Here is a 22,118-nt window from a genome sequence, read left to right as displayed (position 1 = left end):
CTCTCCCCCACCCCCACCCCCCCGTACTCTCTGTTGACCACCCCTTACTATTTCCTTCAGTGTCCATTATATGATGGCACATTACATTTTTTTTTCAAGATTTAGAATAGCATAATTCACACTTACATGCATGAAACAATGGAAACATTAAAATTAAATCTCTCATATTTTTAGAAGCAGGAAGGATATAGTGATTAAGGCATTTTCTAAATTTGCTGGAAGTTTGAGGGAGAACGGCTTTGGCTTTTTGTCCCACAGACTGGCTTCTATTTCCTCTTCAGGAAAGGCCACTCTGCTTTAGAGTCCAAGAAAGTATCCATTGTGACCAGCTCTTTCTACTGCTTGACACCTCCCAAATGTCCAGTGCTAGGACTCCCCTGTGCTCATGGAGAAAGTGCCAAGTTCAGAGGACAGGTCAATTTCCCTAAGAATCAGTTCTGATATATTTTATTTTCTTCTCTGACCAAGTCCTAAGCTTCCTTTGCAGAAGGATTTGCCTACTCACAATGACATTTTACATTTGGATATTTCCAATCTAGTTGATATTTTATTTTAAAGATCATTTTCCCCCTTTCCTGCTGGTCATAACTTAAGCAAGGAGGTATTTTATAAATAACTCCTGCTTTTATTCTTCCAAAACAGCAAACTGAAAGGCTGAGCATCATAGGAAATGAAAAAAATAAGAACAGGAATTATGGGACCTGGGTTCTAAATCAGGTCGTACTAGGTATATGGCTTTACTAGAGATGTTTACTAGATATATGGTCTTGGACAATTTACCTAACTTCTCCAGCTGCATTACTTTCCTCATAGGTTGATGTGGCAATCAAATGAAATAATATTTGCAAAACATGTAGCATAGCACCAGACACTATATAAATGGCTCAAAAAATAAATTTATTGTGAGTTTTTTCATTACCGTTATTACTACTGTTATGGTATAACAGTTGTTTCTTTGCCAGAGAACACACTTTCTCTTTCTCTCAAAAAATTACCATCATGATAGATTCACTTGAAGGAATCTGTTTTCTTTCAAGGCAAGGTCTGCAGACTCATACGTGGCATTCTCTGCGATGCTCCTGGACTGGGGATTGTGAATTCCAAAGAACAAAAAAGAGATAGAAGGAAGAGAGGGGAGTGGGCTTAGCATACTGCACCTTGTCCAAAAAAGAGTTCTGACTCCCTGGTGGTGGTGTGGACGATGATGAGGTTTTTAAACAATAGAAACACTCCTTTTGCATATTTTGTACTTTTAGAATATTAAACAGAAGTCAGCAAACAGAAATAAAAAACACTAGAGGCAAAAAGATTGACAAACGGCTCTCCTAATATCTTGTGAGGAATCTTGCATGAATGCACCAAGACAAAATGATTCATGCCAAAAATACTAATGAGAAAGTTAGAAAAGAATGAATCAAAATGTTTCATAATTATTGTAATGTCGAACAGAAAGTGAATACAAATATTTATAATAGTAGTCAGCAGTTTTTTATTTCTAAGTACCAAGTACTGTGTTAAGCACTTTAAATGCATCGTTTCATTTAATCTGTACTGCTACCTTGTGAAGGAGGTATTTTTTGATCATATTTTAAAGATGAGAAAGCTCAGAGAAACTGATTCACCGAGATGCATGGAAGGGAAGTAGTAGCAGAAACAGGATGAGAACCCAGACCTGCCCTTTTCTTTCCAATGTTCTCACACATAACCGGGAGCTGAATCCATGAACAATAAAGAGAGACAGAGAGAAAGGAAGGAAGGAAGGAAGGAAGGAAGGAAGGAAGGAAGGAAGGAAGGAAGAACAATCACAGTAACATGTTGAACTTTTAGAAAACTAGAGGTGGAAAAGGGGACACAAAGAATGATTGCATATTGTAATGCTGAATGTGCTAACTATACTGATCTAGCCACCACACATTGTACACGATTATTGAAAATCAGCATTGTACTCCACAGGTATGTATAATAAAATAAAAATAAAATTTAAAAAAAAAAAGATTGTTCCTAGCTATTACATGAGTATATCATCCTTTTAACAGGCATAGTTCAGTGATTTTTAGTATTTTCATGAAGTCGGGCAAGTATCACCACTAAGATTTCCAAGTATTTCTGAAGTTCTTATAAATGTGAGGTTTCTGGGAGAGCAGCAGAAAGATATTATATAACCCTGTTTTTAAAGAGTTTGCAGATTTATTGAGAAAACATGATTTACAAACTTGAAGCTTCTCACTACTTATAATTAAAGAGAATGTTACCATGCACAAACACATATGGTGAGTGCTAAGAGAAGACAGGAACTAACAGCCAGGACAATCCATTACAAGGGAGTCGTCGTGGAGGGGCAACCAAGGCAGGCCTTGCAGATGAGGGCAAATCGGAAGGGTGGTGTGAGCCGGGAGGGCCATCGGATGCAAGGAACTGTCAAGCCAAATGGCCCAAGTGTTAAACTCTTGCCAAGCATAACTATTTGCCTTGCTGAGAGACTGGCTGGGAATTTAGTCGGAAATAGAAAAGAGATTAGATAAAGCCCAGCGATTTCAGCTAGAGATTGCATGGTCTATTGGAAGGTAATTTATATAATAGTGATCAGCATCTTCTCTCAGAAACTCCAATGTGATGCTCACTGGCTTCAGCAGAATGCGTGCTCTGTGGAGCAAGGACACCATTTGGCCCTTGGTTGGAAATTCCTGCTTTAAAAAGCCATTTTGTTCCATTTTGAAATAAAGTGAGAGTGAAAGCCATGCCCCATGATGCTTCATGGTTAATAAAACTGCAAAGGCATTTCTGTCTGGGCATAAAAGATTATTTTAAGCATCATCTCCTGGGCTCCTCGGTTACTAAGGGAATCCTGCATCAGCTTAGCAGCGCAGACAGGCGAGTTGCCATGACGATCCTGCTAGGCTTGGTTGGAGTCTAAATACCACAGATGGAGGAACCACTGTCACCACATGACTCCTGAGCAGCCTGGCAGTGCCCTCCCTCTCCTGGCAGTCTTCCCACTTCTCCTCAGCTGTCCAGTCCTTGCCAGTGGGTGGTGCAGGCACAGTTGGAAGGGCACTTAAGGTCAGCAGCTCACCCTGTTTGATAGCAAGTCTCCCCTTCTGCCCCAGACTGTGTTTTTCATGCTGGCTCATAGGCAAGCCCCCATGTCCTCTTAGGCATGTATAGTCCTTCAAGCCTGATTTTTGTCTCTCTGAATGGTAAGGACACTAGATATATATCCAGAAGCTGCACTGGGAACAGAAGAAAATATTAAATAAATCTTATTTTCTCTCTTGTAAATCAGCCAGACATAATCTGAAGTGTGTTCACGGGGTAATTCAGCCATGGTAGTCAGCAATTGTTCAATCCCTGCAACTACCTAGATGCACCTTCATTCTTTCACATAGACATACACATGATGTTTGTGGTTCTAAAGATGGCTGCACCAAGGTCTTCTATCCTACATGCTCTATTTACAAATGTGCCTTTGCCATGTTCACATTCAGGGCTGGGTGGGTGTTTCTTCCCCTTAAATCTGGGTCCACCTGTGACTGAAATGACAGGATACTATGTAACTTCCAAGGCTAGGTTGTAAAAAGTAATACAGCTTACATCTGTTTCTCTTGAGATGCTTGCTCTTGGAACCCAACCATCACATTGTGGAGAAGCCCAAACAGCCACATGGAGAGACCACATACAGATGTTCCAGCTGACAGCCTAGCTGAAGTTCTGGTTGACAACCAGCATCTACCACCAGACATGGAGTAAATGACCATGCATACGGTTTCAGCCCCCAGCTGACATCACCCTCAGTCTTTGAGTCATCCCAGCTGAGGTCGCAGACATCATGAAGCAGAGACAAGCCATTCCCACTGTGTCCTTCCTGAATTCCTGGCCAAGAGATGCCAAGCACATAATAAAATGGTGGTTATTCTATGCCAGAAAATTTGAGGTCGTTTATTGCCTAGCAGTAGTTGCTGGAACCATGTTCCCTCTTTTTGCAATGCCCTTTCTCTACACTACTCCTGGACAATCTTACTCTTCCCTCAAGGAATAATTCAGATGTTACTTCCTCTGTGCATTTCCTTTCCAAGTCTTTGTACATACACATCTACTTTGGCACTTACCATTTTGACTGTTTACCTTCTCTGTCTTCCCCACTACACGGTGAGCTCCTCAGGAACTGAGGTTTTCTGTCTTGCTGTTTTAGAGTAGAAGCAAAATGGCAGAATAATTGGAGTTTTTAGAGCCAGACAGACCTAGTTTTGAATTCCAGCTGGGCTACCTATTAACTACGTGAGCAAGTTACTTTCTCTCTGAATTAAAAGCAATTACATATGTAAAATGGTGAACATATGAATCATTAGTGTCAGGAGCAACTATGGTGGTGTCTGTCATGAGCCAAGTATACCTGGCATAGAGAATCCCAATAAATATCAGGTATTATCATCATTGTTGTATTATTCCCTACATTTAGTACAGAATGATTCAAATTCACTTGATTATTAAACCAACATTTGATGAATACCTACTAAGAACTGTATATTTCATTGTTGATATGGATGTATAGAATAATACAACTGGCAATGCGTCTGGATTTTTAGTGGATATGAGCCTTCCTGCCAAGAATTATTCTTCTCAGAACTCAAAAAGAAACTTGAAAACAGGATAGTTTTTATTTGCTTGTTTGTTTGTTTTTAATGTCATGTCTCAAAATGTTCCAAAATCAAGGTCTGCCTGTGAGTTACCAGTATTTTGAATTTTAGGCTTGAAGGTGTATATTAGTTTTCTATTTCATCTATAACAAATTACCAAAACCTTTAAGTGGCTTAAACAGCACAAGTTTATGATAGTACAATTCTCGAGGTCAGGAGTTTGGCACAAGTCTCACTGGGCTACTATAAAGGTATCAGCAGCGTTGCATTCCTTTCTGGAGCCCTAGGGGAGAATTTATTTCCTTGCCTTTTCCTGTTTCTAGAACACACTGCATTCCTTGGCCTGTAGCCTCTTCCCTCCATCTTCCAAGCCAACAATGACAGATTGATCTTTTTACACTGCATCTATCTTACCCTTCTTCCATTGCCGCATGTCTCTCTCACTGCAGCTAGGAAGATTCTCTGATTTTAAAGACTCATGTGATTAGATTGGGCCCACCCAGATAATCCAGTATAATCTTCACATTTCAATGTCCTTAACCTTAATCACATCTGCAATGTCCCTTTTGTCATGTAATAAAGCACATTTACAGGTTCCAAGGATTAGGACATGAACATTTAGAATAATGGGACTATTACTCTACCTTCCGTAAGGAATTTCACTAAAAAGACCAGAAGGGGCTTCGGCTGGACAAACCTTACTTCTTGCTATCTCACAGATGAAGAGGCAGAGAGGTGAAGTTATAACTCAGGGTCATACTACTAGTTAAGTTTAGAGCTGAGACTGAATCCCAGATTCTTGATTCTGAGTCTATGACTCTTTCTAGAATGTTTCTACTCAAAGTATGGCCAGCATCGACGGCACCGTGAGCATGGTGGAAACATAGACTCTCAGGCCCCACCTCAGACCCAGTGAATCATGCTCTGCATTTTAGCAAGATTCCCAGGCAAGTCTTAAGCACACTTACGCTTCACACTTAGGCTTGAGAGGCACTGGCCTAGGATATCACAAGGCCTTTTGTTTCTTTCCTGAAAAGAGGTTGTATAGGAATTAAATCAGTGAATAGCTCAAGCAGTTTGATCTCATCTCTCTCTCTCTCTCTCTCTCTCTCTCTCTCTCTCTCTCTCTCTTTCTCTCTCTCTCTCGGCTCGCCAGTACAGGGATTGAACCCTGGATCTTGGCGTTATCAGCTCCACACCCTAACCAACTGAGCTGAGCTAACTGGCCAGCCCCCCTCAGTGCTCTCTCTTGAGAGCAACTGATTCTGATGTAGACTGATCAGATCCCTGAAAATACAAACTTAACAAGACAATCCTCAGTCCGTGCTTGTCTTGGCTACCTATGGATGTCAAGCTCAGTGTTTCAATATTGTGCCATTCAGGTTTCTTTTCTGGGGAGAGAGGCAGTACAGCAGAGCAGGTAAGCACTTGGACTCTGGAGCCAGCCTGCCTGGGCTCAACTTAACAAATTTAAGGTTTGTGACCTTGGATGAGCTGCTTATCCTCTCTGTGCCTCAGGTTACACATCTGTAAAATGGGGATGAGAATAAAAGTAGTTGAGTATTAAGAGAGCTAATATATGGAAAGCACTTAAAACAATGTCTATACGTAGCAAGAGCAACCAAAGTGTTATTTATTTATTATTGTTCTGGGACCTCCTAGACCTCCTCAAGTGAAATCAAAATCACAAACTCAGTCTCTAGGAATTTCTTTAGACTTTGTATCTGCAAGTCTGGAAGGCGACACCCTGACTACGGTTTCAGGTGACCAGTTTTCACTGGTCTGGAGATACACTGTAGCTGTCAAAACCACATTGACATTGGGAGGGAGACCAAGGAGGAGATGTCCTTGGCTGAGAGCATTTGAATCCCTGGCATGTGATGCCCCACTGTCTGTTGCTAACATTTTTGTTCAGTAATCAAAGAACTTTAAAGAAATGCACAGTGGTATAATTAAATTAAGTTTTAGAACCACGCTGAATTCAACAGAGGGAGGCAGGGTGCTGAGAAACTTTAAACCCACATCACTGTATGTGGGCCATGCTGCCTTTATTTTTATTTATTTATTTTTTTAATTTAGGCTTTCTCCAAGTCATATGTATTTTCATTCTGGTCATCTTTTGGAACCTTAAAGTCTGTAAGCTGACTTAGGAATTTATAAATAAAAATCGTGTTTTTGAAAGCATTATAATTAAAGTTGAAAATTGTGATTTGTTCTTGCAGAAGGACATTGAAGCAAAATTTTTCTTACTAAATGAGTATCTATGGATTTTGCAATATGGTCTTCTAGGTTTTCTATTCCAGCAAGCAATGAAATCTCAAAATTCAAAGTTTCTTAATTTCATCTATGCCCTCACTGGATGCTTGACACACCTTCATAACATCTCTACTGACTTTAAATTATGCCAAATTTTAACAACTTTGAAAAAATGAAAACAGGCCAAGGATCATTTAGTGAAAAGTCTGAACTCATTTAAAAACAGATTTTTAGTTTCAAGTATAAGACATGTTATTAACTAAAAGACAACATAAATGACTACTAAAATGCAAATTACCCAACAATGAAAAATGTATTATTCTGCAGTAAGCCAACCATAAAGGACATATCAGAAACATTATAAGAATTAGTGGTAGAGCCCAAAGGCAGGAGCACATAGAAAAAATATTTCCAATGAATCCTTGGCTTAAAACTTATTCCTTTTATTATGATTCTTTAGTTGGATATGGCTTTAGTAATTAAAAAAATTAAACTATTGCACTTATTTTATATAATACGGAGGTTTATTATATCAGCTTTTGGTCTGAATTAGTGGAGAAAGAATTATAGAATTGTGGTACTAAAAAGAGACTGTGAAGGTTACCTTTGTTCCAATGAGGAATTGATGTCCTAGAGAGGGAAACTGGTATCAGGGTTCCAGGGTCTGGAAAAGTTTCTGAAAGATGTCATCAGAAGTGATGGGAAGCTCAAGGTCAGTGCCTGAGTGCCCTCAAGGAGCCTGGGCTGGGTCCCTCGAGAACTGGGCCTGGTACTTGTCAATTAGCAGCACACTGCAGTGACTAAATCAAGTATGATAACACCTCTCAGCCCGGGCTGGCAATCAAGAGATGTGTGCTTTATGACAGCAGATAAAGCATGTTTTTCTTTGACTCAGTATAGCAGCAATGCCTGCTGAGAGTTTCATTGACTCAGGGTCCTCATTCTGGATGAGGGGAGACTTGGCACCAGGAGCAATGGTTACACTAAGTGGCTGCCCCCTCAATCCTCACAGACCACTGTGTGTGCTTTGTTTACTTACCAATTTTCTTCTCTAGCCTTAGAGGAATTCCAAGACAAGGGTGGTAAAGTATTTGCCACTGAGAGACAAAGAAACAAGATGTCTAAGGGCATAAGCTCTATGGTCACACTGCCGAGATTTAAATCTTGGCTCTACCACTTACCAGTTAGGTGACCTTATTTGAGTTATGAAATCTCTCTGTGCCTATTTTCTCAACTGTAAAATTGAGATAATTATAGTATCATCGCATGAGGTTGTTATAAGAATTAAGTGAGAAAATATACTGAGAGAGCAAAAATGAATCTTGTTAAGTGATCACACTGCAGTGTTTTTAAGAGAACATCAATATGATATTTCTAACAGACCACACTGTAGGCCACACCATTGCTAAAAAATGAATAACAATTTCTTCTTCAGTGTGATTGCTGCTTTCTTACCAACACCATCCCCAATCCCACTTTGTTCTTATTATTGAGATGCCTAATTGCTGAACTGTCCTTGCTTCTGAATAGCATCCATTCAAAAACAGGTACCTGCTTCCCTGATGCCACCTTAAAATCACCCAGCATAAGTCCAAATCTTATAACAAGCTCCTCCCAACTCACTCTTACAGAGATTTCCTCAGATATATGCTCTTTCTTACTGCATCAAGCTAATTAAACTTAACTTTGTATGAGTTAAGGTTTTCTCCTGGTGGTCTTTGGCTGATGGGCTTCCACAATACTGAGCACATATTGTAGCAAACCATATGCACAAGAAATGCTAGCTATTGGCTGTAGCAGGGAAGTCTTTTTATTTTCAGCTTCTTGCATGTAGCATACTTCAAGACATGTTTCTTCAACAAAGCATCATTCTTAAGTAACAAGAAAGCCAGGCAGCATGAAGATTCTCCTCCAAGGCCCAGTGTTACTGAGAAGTGTCAGACGTAATTGTAACAGCAATGAGTAAAATGGAAGGGCAAGCAAAGCAAAAATTTTGAGTCTACTGAAGCCCAAGTAGCAGCCATGAATTGACTATTGCCTGGACCTTTTAAGCTAAGCTAGCCAGATCTCTAATAAAAAAAAAATTTAAAAGAGGGAGGGGGTGAAATAGCTAAACTTTTAAGTTCTTATTTCTGAATTTCTACAAACACCCATCTGACAAACAACTAAGTGAACTTGTGGAGTAGTTGAATAAATATCCAAGACACATACTCATACATGGTGATGAGGCTAGATCTAGAACACAGGACAGGGTTTTGTTTGTACAGAAGGTATATTAGCTATCTGTTGCTGCATTACGAATCACCCTAAAACTTAGTGACTCAAAACAACATTAATTATTTACTTTTTCTGGCAATTGCTAACTACCAGTTAGGAATCCATGAGCTGCTTGTCTGGGTGTTTCAGGCTTAAGGTCTTTCACAAGTTGCAGTCATCTGAAGAGTTGCCTGGGGCTGGCGAACCCACTTCCTAGATGGCTCCTTCATAGCTGGCAAATTGGTTCTTCTTTATATGGACCACTCTACAGAGCTTTCTGAGCATCCACGTACATGACCGCTGGCTTTCTCCATAGGGAGCAATCCATGAGACCAAGACAGAAGCAGCAATACATTTTATGACCCAGCCCTGGAAGTCACACATATCACTTTGCCATTTTCTATTCTTAACACATGCTAGCCCTGTTTCAGTGCCAACTCTGCCAATCTACCAGATGTGTTGTTTTGGACCAGCCCCTAAACTCTGAGTCTGTGGTCCCTCATTTATAGCATAAAAATAACACTCTCCTTTCAGTACACTTTTGAGGATTAACCAATGTAATAAGATTATCAAGCCCTGCTTAGTATGATGAATTGCCCCACAGCAGGCACTATTTAGAAGTAATTTCCCTTTCCTTAGCATTAGTCCATTTTTGTTGCTTATAACAGAATGCCTGAAATTGGGTAACTTATAAGAAAACAAAATTTATTTCTTATGATTCAGAGGCTGGGGAGTCCCCAGTCCAGGGGATGCGCCTATTGAGGGCCTTCTTCTTAGTGGGAACTCTCCACAGGGTCCTATAGTGAGCAGGGTGTCACATGGCGAGAATGGGCTAAGCAAGAATGCTACCCCCATTTGCTCTCCTTTTAAAGCCATCAGAACCATGCCCATTATTCCACGAAAGGATCAATCCATTCAGGTGGCCACAGTGCTCCCAATCTAATTTCCTGTTACAAGCCCCACCTTTCAAATACCATAATTGGATTTCCCACCCTCTTAACATTGTTACAGTGGAGATTAAGTTGCCAACACATGAATTTTAGGGGGACACATCTGACAGTAGCACTTAGCTTCGGCAGGAAGCCTGTTCCTGGTTTGCCTCATTCTTCTAAAGGTTAAAAGCCGAACATCCCTTTTTTTTTTTTCCATCCCTGGTGAGGCGAGTTAGTCTCTACCCACCCTACCCCAACTCGGATTCAAAAGTAGGACCATACTGGAGGCGGAACTCTAGTTCCGGAGGGTTGACCGAAGCCGGAGCGCATTGCAAAACGGACCGGAAGTGGCTGCATCGGTTGTCCGCGTCGCGGAGGGCATTGGCAAGCCTCCAGAGCGACAGTTTCCACAGGGCTGCTGCGAGCTCCTGGCGGTGGTGTGAGGACGCTCTGAAAGCAGAGCGGCGGGGCGCCCGTAGGTGTCGCGAGCCGAGGCTTCCCTAACCACTCCATGCCTGGTTGGAGGCTGCTGGCGCAAGCCGGCCCCCATGTGCTGGGTGGAGGTGCGGGCGGCCTGGGTGCTGCCCTGAGCTCGGGGAACAGGTAGGTATGGGCAAGAGGCAGGGTGTGGGGGTGTGCCACCTGCGCAGCCGCGACCTTGAGCACCGCATAACCCGGCGCTGGGGGCCTTCCCTGCGTGGAAGAGGAAGGGGCTCTGTCCAGAGTGGGGTACAGAAGAATAAGGAGCGTTAACCTAAGGAAACAACTTCTAAAGGATTGAAAGGGTGATTTTTTTTTTTTTTTTTTTTTAATGCTTATAAGCTAGCGACTAGCAGCGAACATTATCAACAGCGATAACATCTTCCAATTAGTGAGCGTGTACTGTGTACTAACGCTCTGGTAAGTGTATTGGTGGCCTTCTTTCGTGTAGACACACGTGCGCAAACTGCTATCGTACATTTACAGATAAAACTGACGCTTAGAGAGGGGAAGTAACTTGCCCACAGTCACTCAACTAATAAATGGAAAATTGGGACTTTAGCCTGGATCTACCTGAGTACAAAAGAGGAATAGACTGCAGAAAGCCTTATTTCTATTCTGACCTTCTGTGCAAAAATCACACACTTCTTTTCCCACCTCCACCAACTAAGGTCTTTCTTGGTGTGCTCACCTGGTCAGAGGTCATGTATTTTAATGAATCTTTTGACTTTGCACACCTAGTTACTTCTCTTCTCCGAGCCTAGGCCATGTCACTACAGGGAGGAGGTGAGCTTGTCAGAAAAAGATCAGCATGTCACGTTCTGCCACCTTCACTGGATATAAAACTATTAAGGTAAACATGCAAGTGTGTTGGTGGCTTCTCATGTGGCTAGGTAGGACTACTTTGATTGGAATCTGTTTATCCCGGAGGAGAAGATGAAGAACTGTTCCTCCAGGGTAACCATTGACAATTCAAATGAGGGTCTAGCCGGTTAGCTCATTTGGTTGGAACGCAGTGCTGTAATACCAAAATCAAGGGATCAGATCCCAGTACTGGCCAGCCACCAAAAAATAAATAAATAAAATGTGAGCCCCATCATCTATCATAAGGAATGTCAGGAAAAAAACTTGTACAGAATTCAAACTCTTTCTTAGGGTCCTAGCTACACTTTCCAACACATGTATTTCCCTTTCTTACACTAAATGGGGGAAACTTTGGAATTGTGCTTTGGTTTGTTTTTTATTTTTATAGGACAAACGTCTGGCTTTTCGTTAGAAGTCTCCATGGCAAGAGTGGTACTTGGTGGGATGAGCATCTTTCTGAAGAAAGTGTCCCATTTGTTAAGCAGTTGGTGTCTGACGAAAATAAAGCCCAATTAGCAAGTAAATTATTTCCTCTGAAAGATGAACCGTGGCCTATACATCCTTGGGAACCAGGTAATTATTTTGTATTTGATGAGTTCTTATCTCCTAATTACTGTGTGGCTGGACATATTCAAAATCATAGTGACTGCTTGATAAATTTATCATCTCTTGAATTTATTTCTCATGTCTTAAATTTGTCTGTTTCATTGTGGTTTGGTTTACAAGTTTATTTCCAGCCTCCTAGTCTACTATTAGTGAACATCTGATGATAATAAAGACCTCCTTGAGAAGCTGTTTTGTAGGTGCATACATTCTCTTGATTCTTTCAGATAAGAAGAGTATAGGATAAATCAGGGAAGAAAAGCTGGAAGAGTATGATGTAAATTGTAATTTTTTGAACACATGTTTTCGGTTGGGATGCTCTATTGCTCTAGATTTGTGAAGCATAACCCTAGAATCAGCTCTTGTGTCTAGTAGGATGCTAAACCATGTGTGGCCAGACTAAGAAGAATAGCCTTTCCTATTGATTGTGTGGTCTCTGATTGGGTTTTATTGTGACATCTGAATTGTATTGTGGCCCAAAGTTCCTCGTGGAGCAACATCACCCATTTATGCAACAAACCTAGGTGTCATTTTGGAGACAGCATATTTTAACAATATGACTGCTTGTGGCATCTCTGTAGCACTAGCTGGCTTCTTAAGAGTTTGAATGGTAGATGTCTGCTAATTAATAAAGTTGGATATGAATTGATAATTATGGATTCATGCCTTCTATTACTATCATTATTTTAAAATCAGAATATATCAACTTACCTATTTTCTTTATTCTGTACAATTCTGTTATATTTGTCATTTTGCAGGTATTTATTGAGTACCAATATATTATGCCAGGCTTGGTTGAAGGTACTCACTTCTGTAAGGAACAGTCCTGTTTCACTCCGTGAATATATTAGCATATTACTCATATTCTTACTCCTTATATTGAAACCTAATTTTAGGAAAGGCTGTTGCATCATATTAACAAATATTGAAAAAGCTTTTATTAGTATTGATTTGGTTTTAATTGCCAGGTTCCTCTAGAGTTGGCCTTATTGCCCTGAAGCTGGGCATGATGCCTTTATGGACGAAGGATGGTCAAAGGCATGTGGTCACATTACTTCAGGTAAGAAAGAAACAGAAGATGTGAGGGATCTGTATATGTGCGTGATCTTTTTGTAAAAGTCTTCATGGACAATATTAGTATCCTGAAACACGTAACTGTATGGTGAAGAAAAGTTAATGTACATAAATAATATAAAGAACTTTATTTCTGATGGTTTCAGGAATGTTCTGACTCTTGTGTGAGCAGTGGCCTTCTGACACTGGTATTGGGATAACTGGGGCAATGAATTAAAAAAAAGAAAAAAGTGTACCTAGCTTCTCACAGATCTACCAGTTTAATTCATAATCGGAAAAAAATCTCAATCCCATTTTATTTTCATTTTTAGAGTTCTTTAAACTCCAAACTTATAATTTCTATCTTTTTGCTAACTATCATAATATAATACTCTCTTGTCTGGGGAGGCTGCATTATGTTCACTGGGATGAGGCATACTCTAATGGTTAAGAATGTGGGCCCTGAGATCAGAATAATTAAGTTCAAATCCTGGTTCTGCTACTTGCTAGCTGTGTTCCTTGGGGCACCGTGCCGCGTATGTAAAAGATATGAGTCTGTTCTGTAAAAGAAATAATTATGACCTACTTCCAAAGTTATTGTGAGGACTGCACATGATAAATGTCAGGTACTTAAAAACAATGTTAAATGTCCAATAAATGTTAGTTTCTGTTGTCTTTATCATTTATTATAGAAAGCTCACTAATGAAGTTAGGAGAGCATCACTCTCCAAATCACTTTGGACAACTAATCTTTGGGGCCTAATCTTAGACAAGTGACTAGATGGTGACGATGATTAAAATAAGAGCTCATGCACATAAGTGCTTAGAGTGCTGATAAGGCACAGAGAGTCTACAAACCCTTAGTAATATTTGTATTGGCTCTGAATGATCAAGTATAGGACAGTAGTTTCAAGAACTCTGAGGAACTTTGGGAGCTTTGGGGAATGGCTGTTGGGATTATAAATTGGTACGACTATTTCAGAAAACAACTTAGCAGTATGTGGTAGAATTGAGATGGGTAAGGTTCAGTTCCACTCCTGAATATTACTAGAAAATTTGAACAGGTATGCACCAGGATTCCTGTACAACAACGTTTAGAGCAGCATCACACTTAATACCCCCAAACTGGAAATAACCCAGGTGTCCCTCAATAGTAGATTGGGTAAATAAATCATAGTATATTCGGGCCGGCCCGGTGGCGCACTGCTACAGTGTGCCGCCTGGGAAGTGCGGCGGCACTCCCGCCGAGGGTTCGGATCCCATGTGCAGACCGGCGGCTCACTGGCTGAGCGAGGAGTGGGGGCAACACCGAGGGTTGCGATCCCGTTGCCGGTCCCGGTCCGGTACGGGCCCGACACTGAGGGTTGCGATCCGTTGCCGGTCACGAAAAAAGACAAAAAGACAAAAATAAAATAAAAATAAAAATAAAATAAATCATAGTATATTCACATAATGAAATGCTGTACAGCGATGAGAATAAACAGAGTAGAGCTACACACAACAGTATAGATGAATCTTACACATACAATGTTGAATGAAAGAAGTAAGACATGGAAGAGTGCATATAATCTGATTCCATTTATATAAAGTTTAAAGCAGGCAACACTAAATATATTATTAAGCAGTACTTTCAAAGGTAATAATTTTAAAGAAAAGTAAGTAAGGGCAGTGTTTCTCAAACTTTAGTGAGCCTCAGAATCAGCTGGAGGGCTTATAAAACACAGATTCTGATTCAGTAGGTGTGGATTGGGGCCTGAGAATCTTCATTTTTATCACCTTCCCAGGGGATGCTGCTGTTGCTTATCTGTGGATTACACTTTAAAAACCCCTGTTGGAGGGTAAAAAGGTGGCGAGGTGACTGGGAAGAGACACACAGGTTTTGGGGATTCTCCTTCTTGGCTGGGTAGTGGTTACATGCATATTTTCTTAATAAGTGCTCATTTTGTTGTATATTTTTGTTTTATGCACTTTTCTGTATGTTGTATTTGACAATTTTTTTAAAAGATTTATTTATATATTTTAAGATTATGGTTAGTGTTAGAGGCATGATGAGATAAGTAGTTTTAGGGAATTCCTAATTATCCTAGGGCCTCAGTGTGGTTGGTGTGTAATGTTAAAATCTCTCTTGGCACATGCTTAGTTTTTTTATTTTTTTATTTTTTAGGTACAAGACTGTCATGTCCTAAAATATACTTCAAAGGAAAACCATAATGGAAAAATGGCAGCACTAACTGTAGGAGGAAAAACTGTATCACGTTTTCGTGTAAGAATGTATTTTCATTCCTAGAATAGGTCTAAATGCTTTCATGTTTTGAGAATTTTCCATAGCCACAAACTTTCATTCATCCATGAGGTAAATTGTGTATTTGGGGGGAGGCAGTCTAGCAGATCCATTTTACCCAGGAGTCTAAGAGATTTTGAGTTTGTTTCGGTATCTCCCCCTACATCTGGAACAAGTAACTCTACCTCTCTAAACTATAGTGTTTGTATATCTGTAAAATGGGAACAAAAATACTACTTACCTAATAGGTTTGTCTTGAGGATTAATGAGGTTTTTCAAATGTGTCTGGAATGTAACAGACACTCAATAGATTTGGTTATTTTGTCATTGTTTCATGTTTTATTTCACTTTCTTTTTATGAAAAATTGTCTCAATACTTTAAATCAATAGCATATGAGGATTAATTTTGTGTATTCTAGAAGGGTGTTTCACATCAGATTTTTTTTAAGTAAAGCATTTTTTTCCTAAGTAGAATATTAATAGAATGCCGACTTCATGGTATAAATTAGAAAAATCTGCCCAATGACTGTCCTCTGTTGGATGACTAAAAACCAGGGAAAAGCTTTCTGGAAATAGTGATGGCTTTCACTAAAGGATAAGAAAACATCTTTAGGATTACTAGAACATATTGCTTATCTCTAAGAAGTTTTTCTCATTATAAATTGTTTATGAAATGAACTTGGACAGAAATTAGTATATAACCTGTGCTATCCAACTGTCAAAACTAGCAAATTTTTACCCTATGCCTACTTACTCCATTTCCTTGTCATAGTTAACTTTTATTGGACACTTATTACATGCCAGATACGTTAGTCTTTTACATTTGATATCTTATGTAACCTTTTTAGCCTCAGAGACTAAAGCAGTTAATTAATGCACTCAGAGCCATCCACTGGAAAGAGAGTGACGGACTCCAGGGCCTTATTTTCTTAACTGTGTCTTGATATCCACCCTCTGGGAATTTGCAGGCTAGTAAGGAAGATGGACAAATAAATCTGCCATCCCAATACAATATTATAAATCCAGAAAGCACAGAACTGGAGACAGCCAGTTTTGCTTGGGGAAATCCCGTGAAGATTCACAGGTAGCAGACCAGAAAGGAAAATGGGTGTTAAAGGCATGGCAGAGGGAATGAGCCATGGAAGAGCATGTGTACTTGGAAAGAGAAATGTGATATGTATGGGCATAGGCTGGTGGGTAGGGTGGTGAAGGTACAGCTATCAAGATAGAGTGCAAAGGAGTTTAGACTTCATCCTATAGACTTTGAGGAGCTTTCTGAATCCTTTACTATGGTAGTAACGTGATCAAATTGTTAATCTTGGTTAATTTAAATTAGAAGAATCTGGTTGCAGGGAGGACTTTTAGGAGGTTATTTTTTAAGTAACTAGGGGAGAGTTGATAAAAGCTTTTGAACCAAGACAGTTGCATTGGTATTGTAAAGGGCAGGGATTTATGAAGGACTGGGTGGATGTGAGTGTGTGGTGAGCGGATGCAAGCATGGAGCAGTTTCTAAGCAACTGGGTCAGTGCTGATTCCATAAACTGGAATAGGAACAAGAGAAGGGAAGTTTTAGAGGGAAGATGTGTTTGAGGTGTTCACAGAAAATCCAGGTGTAGTTGTCCTATAGATAGTGACAAATACTGATCAGTCAGTAGATGGTGGTTGAAATCATTGGAGTCCTATTGAACTGGCCTGTTTTCATAAGTATAAGAAAAGTTAACTATTTTGTGTATTATGATAGCATAGTCCATTTATTTTTGATTAAAGCTTTGTAGTAATATCTGTTCTGCTGTTCTTGACAGTTTATTGACAAACTCAGGTTCCAAATAATTATATAGTAATTAAAAACACAGTGATATATTTATGGAAACTTTTAAAAGACTATCAAGTGTTTGAATTTTTTTAATGTAGAAATATGTACCAGCCTTCATGTGAATTCTTTGGTTTGACAGATGCCTCTGTTTTCTAATTGATTGTACTTCTGTGTTTTTGTAATGACTAGCGCCGTCATCTTTATTTTCATTACTTGTAAATTCATGACTTTACGGCCTTGATATTTGTAAATCAAGCATCATGTCGGGATAATCCATTCTGCTCCAACAGATTTGTGAACATTGCTTTCTCAGAAATATGAGATAGTGGGTGTATTAGGGTTCTCCAGAAAGACAGCATTAATAGGATATGTTACAAATATATGAGAGGGGATTTATTAGGAGAATTAGCTCACACAGTTGTGAGGAAAAGTCCCACAATAGGCCATCTGCAAACCAGATGCTGATAGTATGACTCAGTTCAAGTCCAAAGGCCTCCAAGCCAGGGAAGCCAATGGTGTTCTTGATGTAAGTCCTGGAACTCAAAGTGAAGAGTCTTGAGCTCTGATGTCCACAGACAGAAGAGAAGAGTATATCTCAGCTCCAGCAGATAGAGAGCTTCATCTTTTTTCTCTGTCTTTTGTTTTCTCTGGGCCCCCAGTGGATTGGATGGTTCCTGCCCACGTTGAGGGTGGGTCTTTCCCACCCAGTCCACTCAGACTTTCATACTAATTTCTGCTGAAAACACCCTCATGGACACACCTAAAAAGATAGCTTTACCAGGTTTCTCGGCATTCCTTGATTCAATCAAGTTGACACCTAGAATTAATCTTCACAGTGGGGAAACGAGTGGATGTGGGCCAGAAGAGCTAAGTTCCAATCCCGATTTCTACCATTAGCTTCCCTTCACTCACCTTTTGAACATCCTTTTTCTTACCCACAAAAACAGGGAATAGGACTTGATGGTCCCTAAATTCTCTTCCAGTTCTGAAAGTCTCATGTTGGTTCTCTGAATATTCTGTTCTCAAGAAAAAATAAAAGTTGAAAAAAAATGAACTTGAGCTCAATTTATTCTATTTTACTTAGTGATGAAGATGTGTTACACTCATAGATAAAACTTCATGAACATAATAGTAGTAATATTAGCATAACTAACATAGTACTAATAATTAAAATATTATAGAAATGAGAGTACTGCACTTTCATACTCGAGACTGGTCCACATATTTTTTCTTATTCATACAGCTGTATTCTCTTCAATGAATATAAAATGCAGCAGGATGATTTAGATGTCATATTCTGGTGTTGCAGTGGATTTTGACCCATAGAATTTATGTAAATTTTAAAAACTATTCACTTCTCTAGCATAGGAAGCACTACAACGGCCCTTCTTATGTGATTTCTTCACAATGTGAATTTTCTAGGTCCAGAGGACATTTATTACAACATTAAGAAAAAGCTTTTTCTATAAATGATCTTTCTTCATAATGGGATGTGAAAATGAAGTTTTAGAATTTTTTATAAGTAAAGAATTTTTGTTTGAAAAGGAAAAAGATTTTGAAAACTAGAAGTATACAGACTTCCTCTCTCACATAATAGACCTCAGGGAAATTGCAAACAGATTGATTACAGAGGTGTTTTTTGTTTGTTTGTTTATTTGTTTGTTTGTTTGTTTGTTTTTAGATGAGACCTATGAATACAAAATATCAAATAGTTAAGCATCTGGAAATAAATTGATTAAATCAGTTTTATTTATGATGGGGCTTTATTTTTTTTAATCTGTAAGGAATTTATGCCTCCAAGAAGATAGACTACTTTGCCTTTGCTATTTTTGTGCCTTATTATAAATAAAAACTGATGTGGTACATAGTGTTTTTGAATAAGGAAGTTAAGTGGCCTTAAAAGTTGATTAAATCAATTCATCTTAGGAGCAGAGAAGCATTTCATTGTGGAAAGGATAATTGCAGAGAACTTTGAAGAGGGGGAAAAATTCAACCTCATAGATGGAATTATCCAAGTGTGACAATGCTGTCAGTCTTTTAAATTGCCTTTTGAAGTTATTTATTTGTAAGTTTTAAAAAGAAAAAGAAAACACGTTACACTGCTTCTGGTTTCAGCTCAACTTCAACATTTGGTTTTTCTTATGACTGAGACATAACTAGTTTTATACTATTTTGATTTTAAAAGAAAAAAATTATTCAATCTTAGTGAAGTTGGAAGATAATCAAGAAGTATGTGTTACCTTAGTTCTTTTTATGTTTTAGTCTACAGTTACTCAGGTCGAGGTGTTTATCTTGTCTATTTTGTATTACTAAAAAAGAGGATTTTTCTCAAAAGTGTAGTGTATTTCACCATGTGGAGATTGTTGGTGATCTTGACGAGCACTTTCTATTGATTGTTAGGGGCTGAAAGCACCTGATTAAAGTGGGTTCAGAGAATGGGAAGAGAAAGTAGACCCAGCAAGTCTTTCAAGGAGCTTTGCTGTAAGAACAGAATAATTAGCTAAAGCATATGTGGTCAAGGAAAAGTTTTGTTTTAACATGTGAGTTATTGTGACATGTTTATATACTGATAGGAAAGTTCATTAGAAAGGGAGAAATCGATGATTTAGAAGAGAGTAGGGACAATTTCAGGAGTAAAGCCATTGAATAGATGAGAGCGGGGGTAGGAACCAATGCTTTTAATAAAAGCATGAACAATTCATCTATCAATGTGATTCCCAGCTCTAGTTTGACGTTGGAATCATCTGGGATACTTTAAAAAATTGCTAATGCCTGGGTTCCACCCTCAACCAGGGAAGTTACAATCTCAAAGCAGAGGGCCGTTGGCATTGGCATTTTGTAGAAGCTCCCCATGTGCATCTCATATGCAACATGGAGCGGGATGGCAGGATAAGAGTATATGAGTGCGGGTACCAGCAGTTTGATTTGTTGATAAGATCGTGGAGTAGTTCTTTTGACTCTTTTTGATCAGCTCAAAGGGAAGTGGAAACAGTGCTGGAGGTATTAGAAGAGGCTGCAACAGAGTTGCCTCAGAGAGCATGAGGATTTAACCAGAGAAATGTAGGTTAGCCAGGCCATATTTGAGACTCATTTTGAAGTTTGTGGTCCTAACATTTAATTGTGACTCATCATGTTTTCTTCAGTCTCTTCAGAATAGGTGCAAAGTAGGCAGGGAGTTGATTTCCTGGGGTTGGGGTTCTTGATACAGTCTGCAGTCAGAATTCAAATATGAGCACAGCTCTGTTTCTTTTCCTACGGAATAAAGATCTTTCCCAGTATGCTGTATTTGAAACACTATGCACACAGTTGGATCCTAAGCAGTAAGGTTATTTATTCATAAAAATGTAATAGATAGGGATGTAAATCTCACCTCACTAAAGTAAGGGGAATTGGATGCTCTTAGTTCAATAGGTGAATAGGGCACACCTTGATTTGTTTTCTGCGTTGTTAATAACTTGGTTTAGATCTGTATGCATTCAACTCTAGTATTTAATGTTCTTCTTATATATGCTGCTTTTCCTCTAGAAACCTACATCTGTGTTGGAATTTTACCGAGAACTTGGATTGCCGCCAAAACAGAAAGTTAAAATCTTTCATGTAACAGATAATGCTGTAATTAAGCCAGGTAATGTGAGGTCTGGGAGAAGAGGGAGGTAAAAATACCCAAATATGTGATTTGTTTAATGTCAGCCCTTTCAATAAAGCTGAATCCAAAATACAAAGGCCCAAACACTTATTTTTAAATATAAAACTGTATCTGATTAATCACTAGGTACAAATAAGTCTTTGTCTTTTTTAAGTGGAAAAAGCTGTAGGGAACTCTTTGTTTGCTGTAAGAGAAGGAGGAAACCTTTTGTTTTTAATGTAGAAAGAGTTTCACATTTGAAAAACCTACTCCAAATAAATACACTAACTTTTAAATTTTGAGTTTATTGTTTGCAGGCTGGCATTCTGTTAAGTGGAGAATAGCTAGACTCTCACAAGAACTTGAGAAACTATAAAGCCTGAAACGGGAGAGTGACTAACCATAGCACCTCAATGTGAAGATTCTTACTTTACCAAATACAGCATTTTGATGTCTTTGAACTTCAGACAAGCTCCCTGATCTTTTGAACTTGAGTTCAAACAAGACACTAGAATGATGTTTTAAAACTTAGTATTTTAATATCTGTACTGAATTTCTTGAAGTAAAATACAATTGCAGTAGGCCTTATTAGTTGGGTGACAGAGGGTCACCTTAATATAAGCTAAAATTAAAAGTATTTTCTGAAGTTTAAGTTTTGCAACTTTAAGGCAAACTAAATGGAATTAGACTATCAAGTATAAAAATTTGTAGAGGTGCTTGGATTGTATATTAGGATGGTTTATAATGATATATTCCACTTTAAATATAAAAGGATACTTTGAAAATATTTGGTTGTGTGGACAGTTTGTTCTGAAGCAATTTTAAATATTCTGTTTGGTATTAACATATCTAACTTTCTTAATCCCTTTGTTCATGCTTAGGATAGAGATAAAAATTGAGTCCACATTAATATTTGCTGTAGCTCAACCATAAGAAATTGTTTTTGTGGGTTAAAATGGTCATGCATCAGCAGTTCAAGACGTTCAACCTCATGGAAGTGCAGTCACTTTTAATCTCCCCTATTTTTCCTTTTTTTATTAATATTTTTGATTGACAAATCATAATCGCATATATTTATGGGGTACATTGTGATGTTTTTATATATGTAGGCAGTGTGGAAAAAATTCCCATTTTTTCTGAATTCAAGGTTTTTCTCTGCCATACAAATCCAAGTTGGGTTCTATCTTAAAGGAAACTACCCTCTGAAATCTCACCCCACTTTACTGCCTGGGTTAAATACACTAGCTAAAATCAGCTTTCATGTTTAAATGTGATGCATCGTGTTGTCTTTACTCTCTTCAAAATAGGTGCAGAATAAGCA

At 38.8% G+C, this 22,118-nt stretch overlaps 1 protein-coding gene across 1 annotated transcript in view; it reads left to right on the top strand.

Annotated features, from left to right (window-relative positions):
- Window positions 1–10,446: 10,446 nt before the first annotated feature.
- LOC103594293 (39S ribosomal protein L3, mitochondrial) overlaps window positions 10,447–22,118 on the top strand; it is a 36,139-nt gene continuing 24,467 nt past the window's right edge. Inside the window, exons 1-5 of the mRNA XM_008577504.1 lie at window positions 10,447–10,681; window positions 11,811–11,995; window positions 12,994–13,085; window positions 15,243–15,341; window positions 20,698–20,797. Coding sequence (XP_008575726.1) covers window positions 10,590–10,681; window positions 11,811–11,995; window positions 12,994–13,085; window positions 15,243–15,341; window positions 20,698–20,797 — 568 coding nt within the window. The 5' untranslated portion in view covers window positions 10,447–10,589. The remainder of the gene's footprint in view (window positions 10,682–11,810; window positions 11,996–12,993; window positions 13,086–15,242; window positions 15,342–20,697; window positions 20,798–22,118) is intronic.

This window comes from Galeopterus variegatus, unplaced genomic scaffold (genome assembly GCF_000696425.1).
Source record: "Galeopterus variegatus unplaced genomic scaffold, G_variegatus-3.0.2 Scaffold1524, whole genome shotgun sequence".
Taxonomy (NCBI): domain Eukaryota; kingdom Metazoa; phylum Chordata; class Mammalia; order Dermoptera; family Cynocephalidae; genus Galeopterus; species Galeopterus variegatus.
The sequence above is the reverse complement of the archived record's forward strand: the minus strand, read 5'-3'. Positions and strand labels throughout refer to the sequence as shown.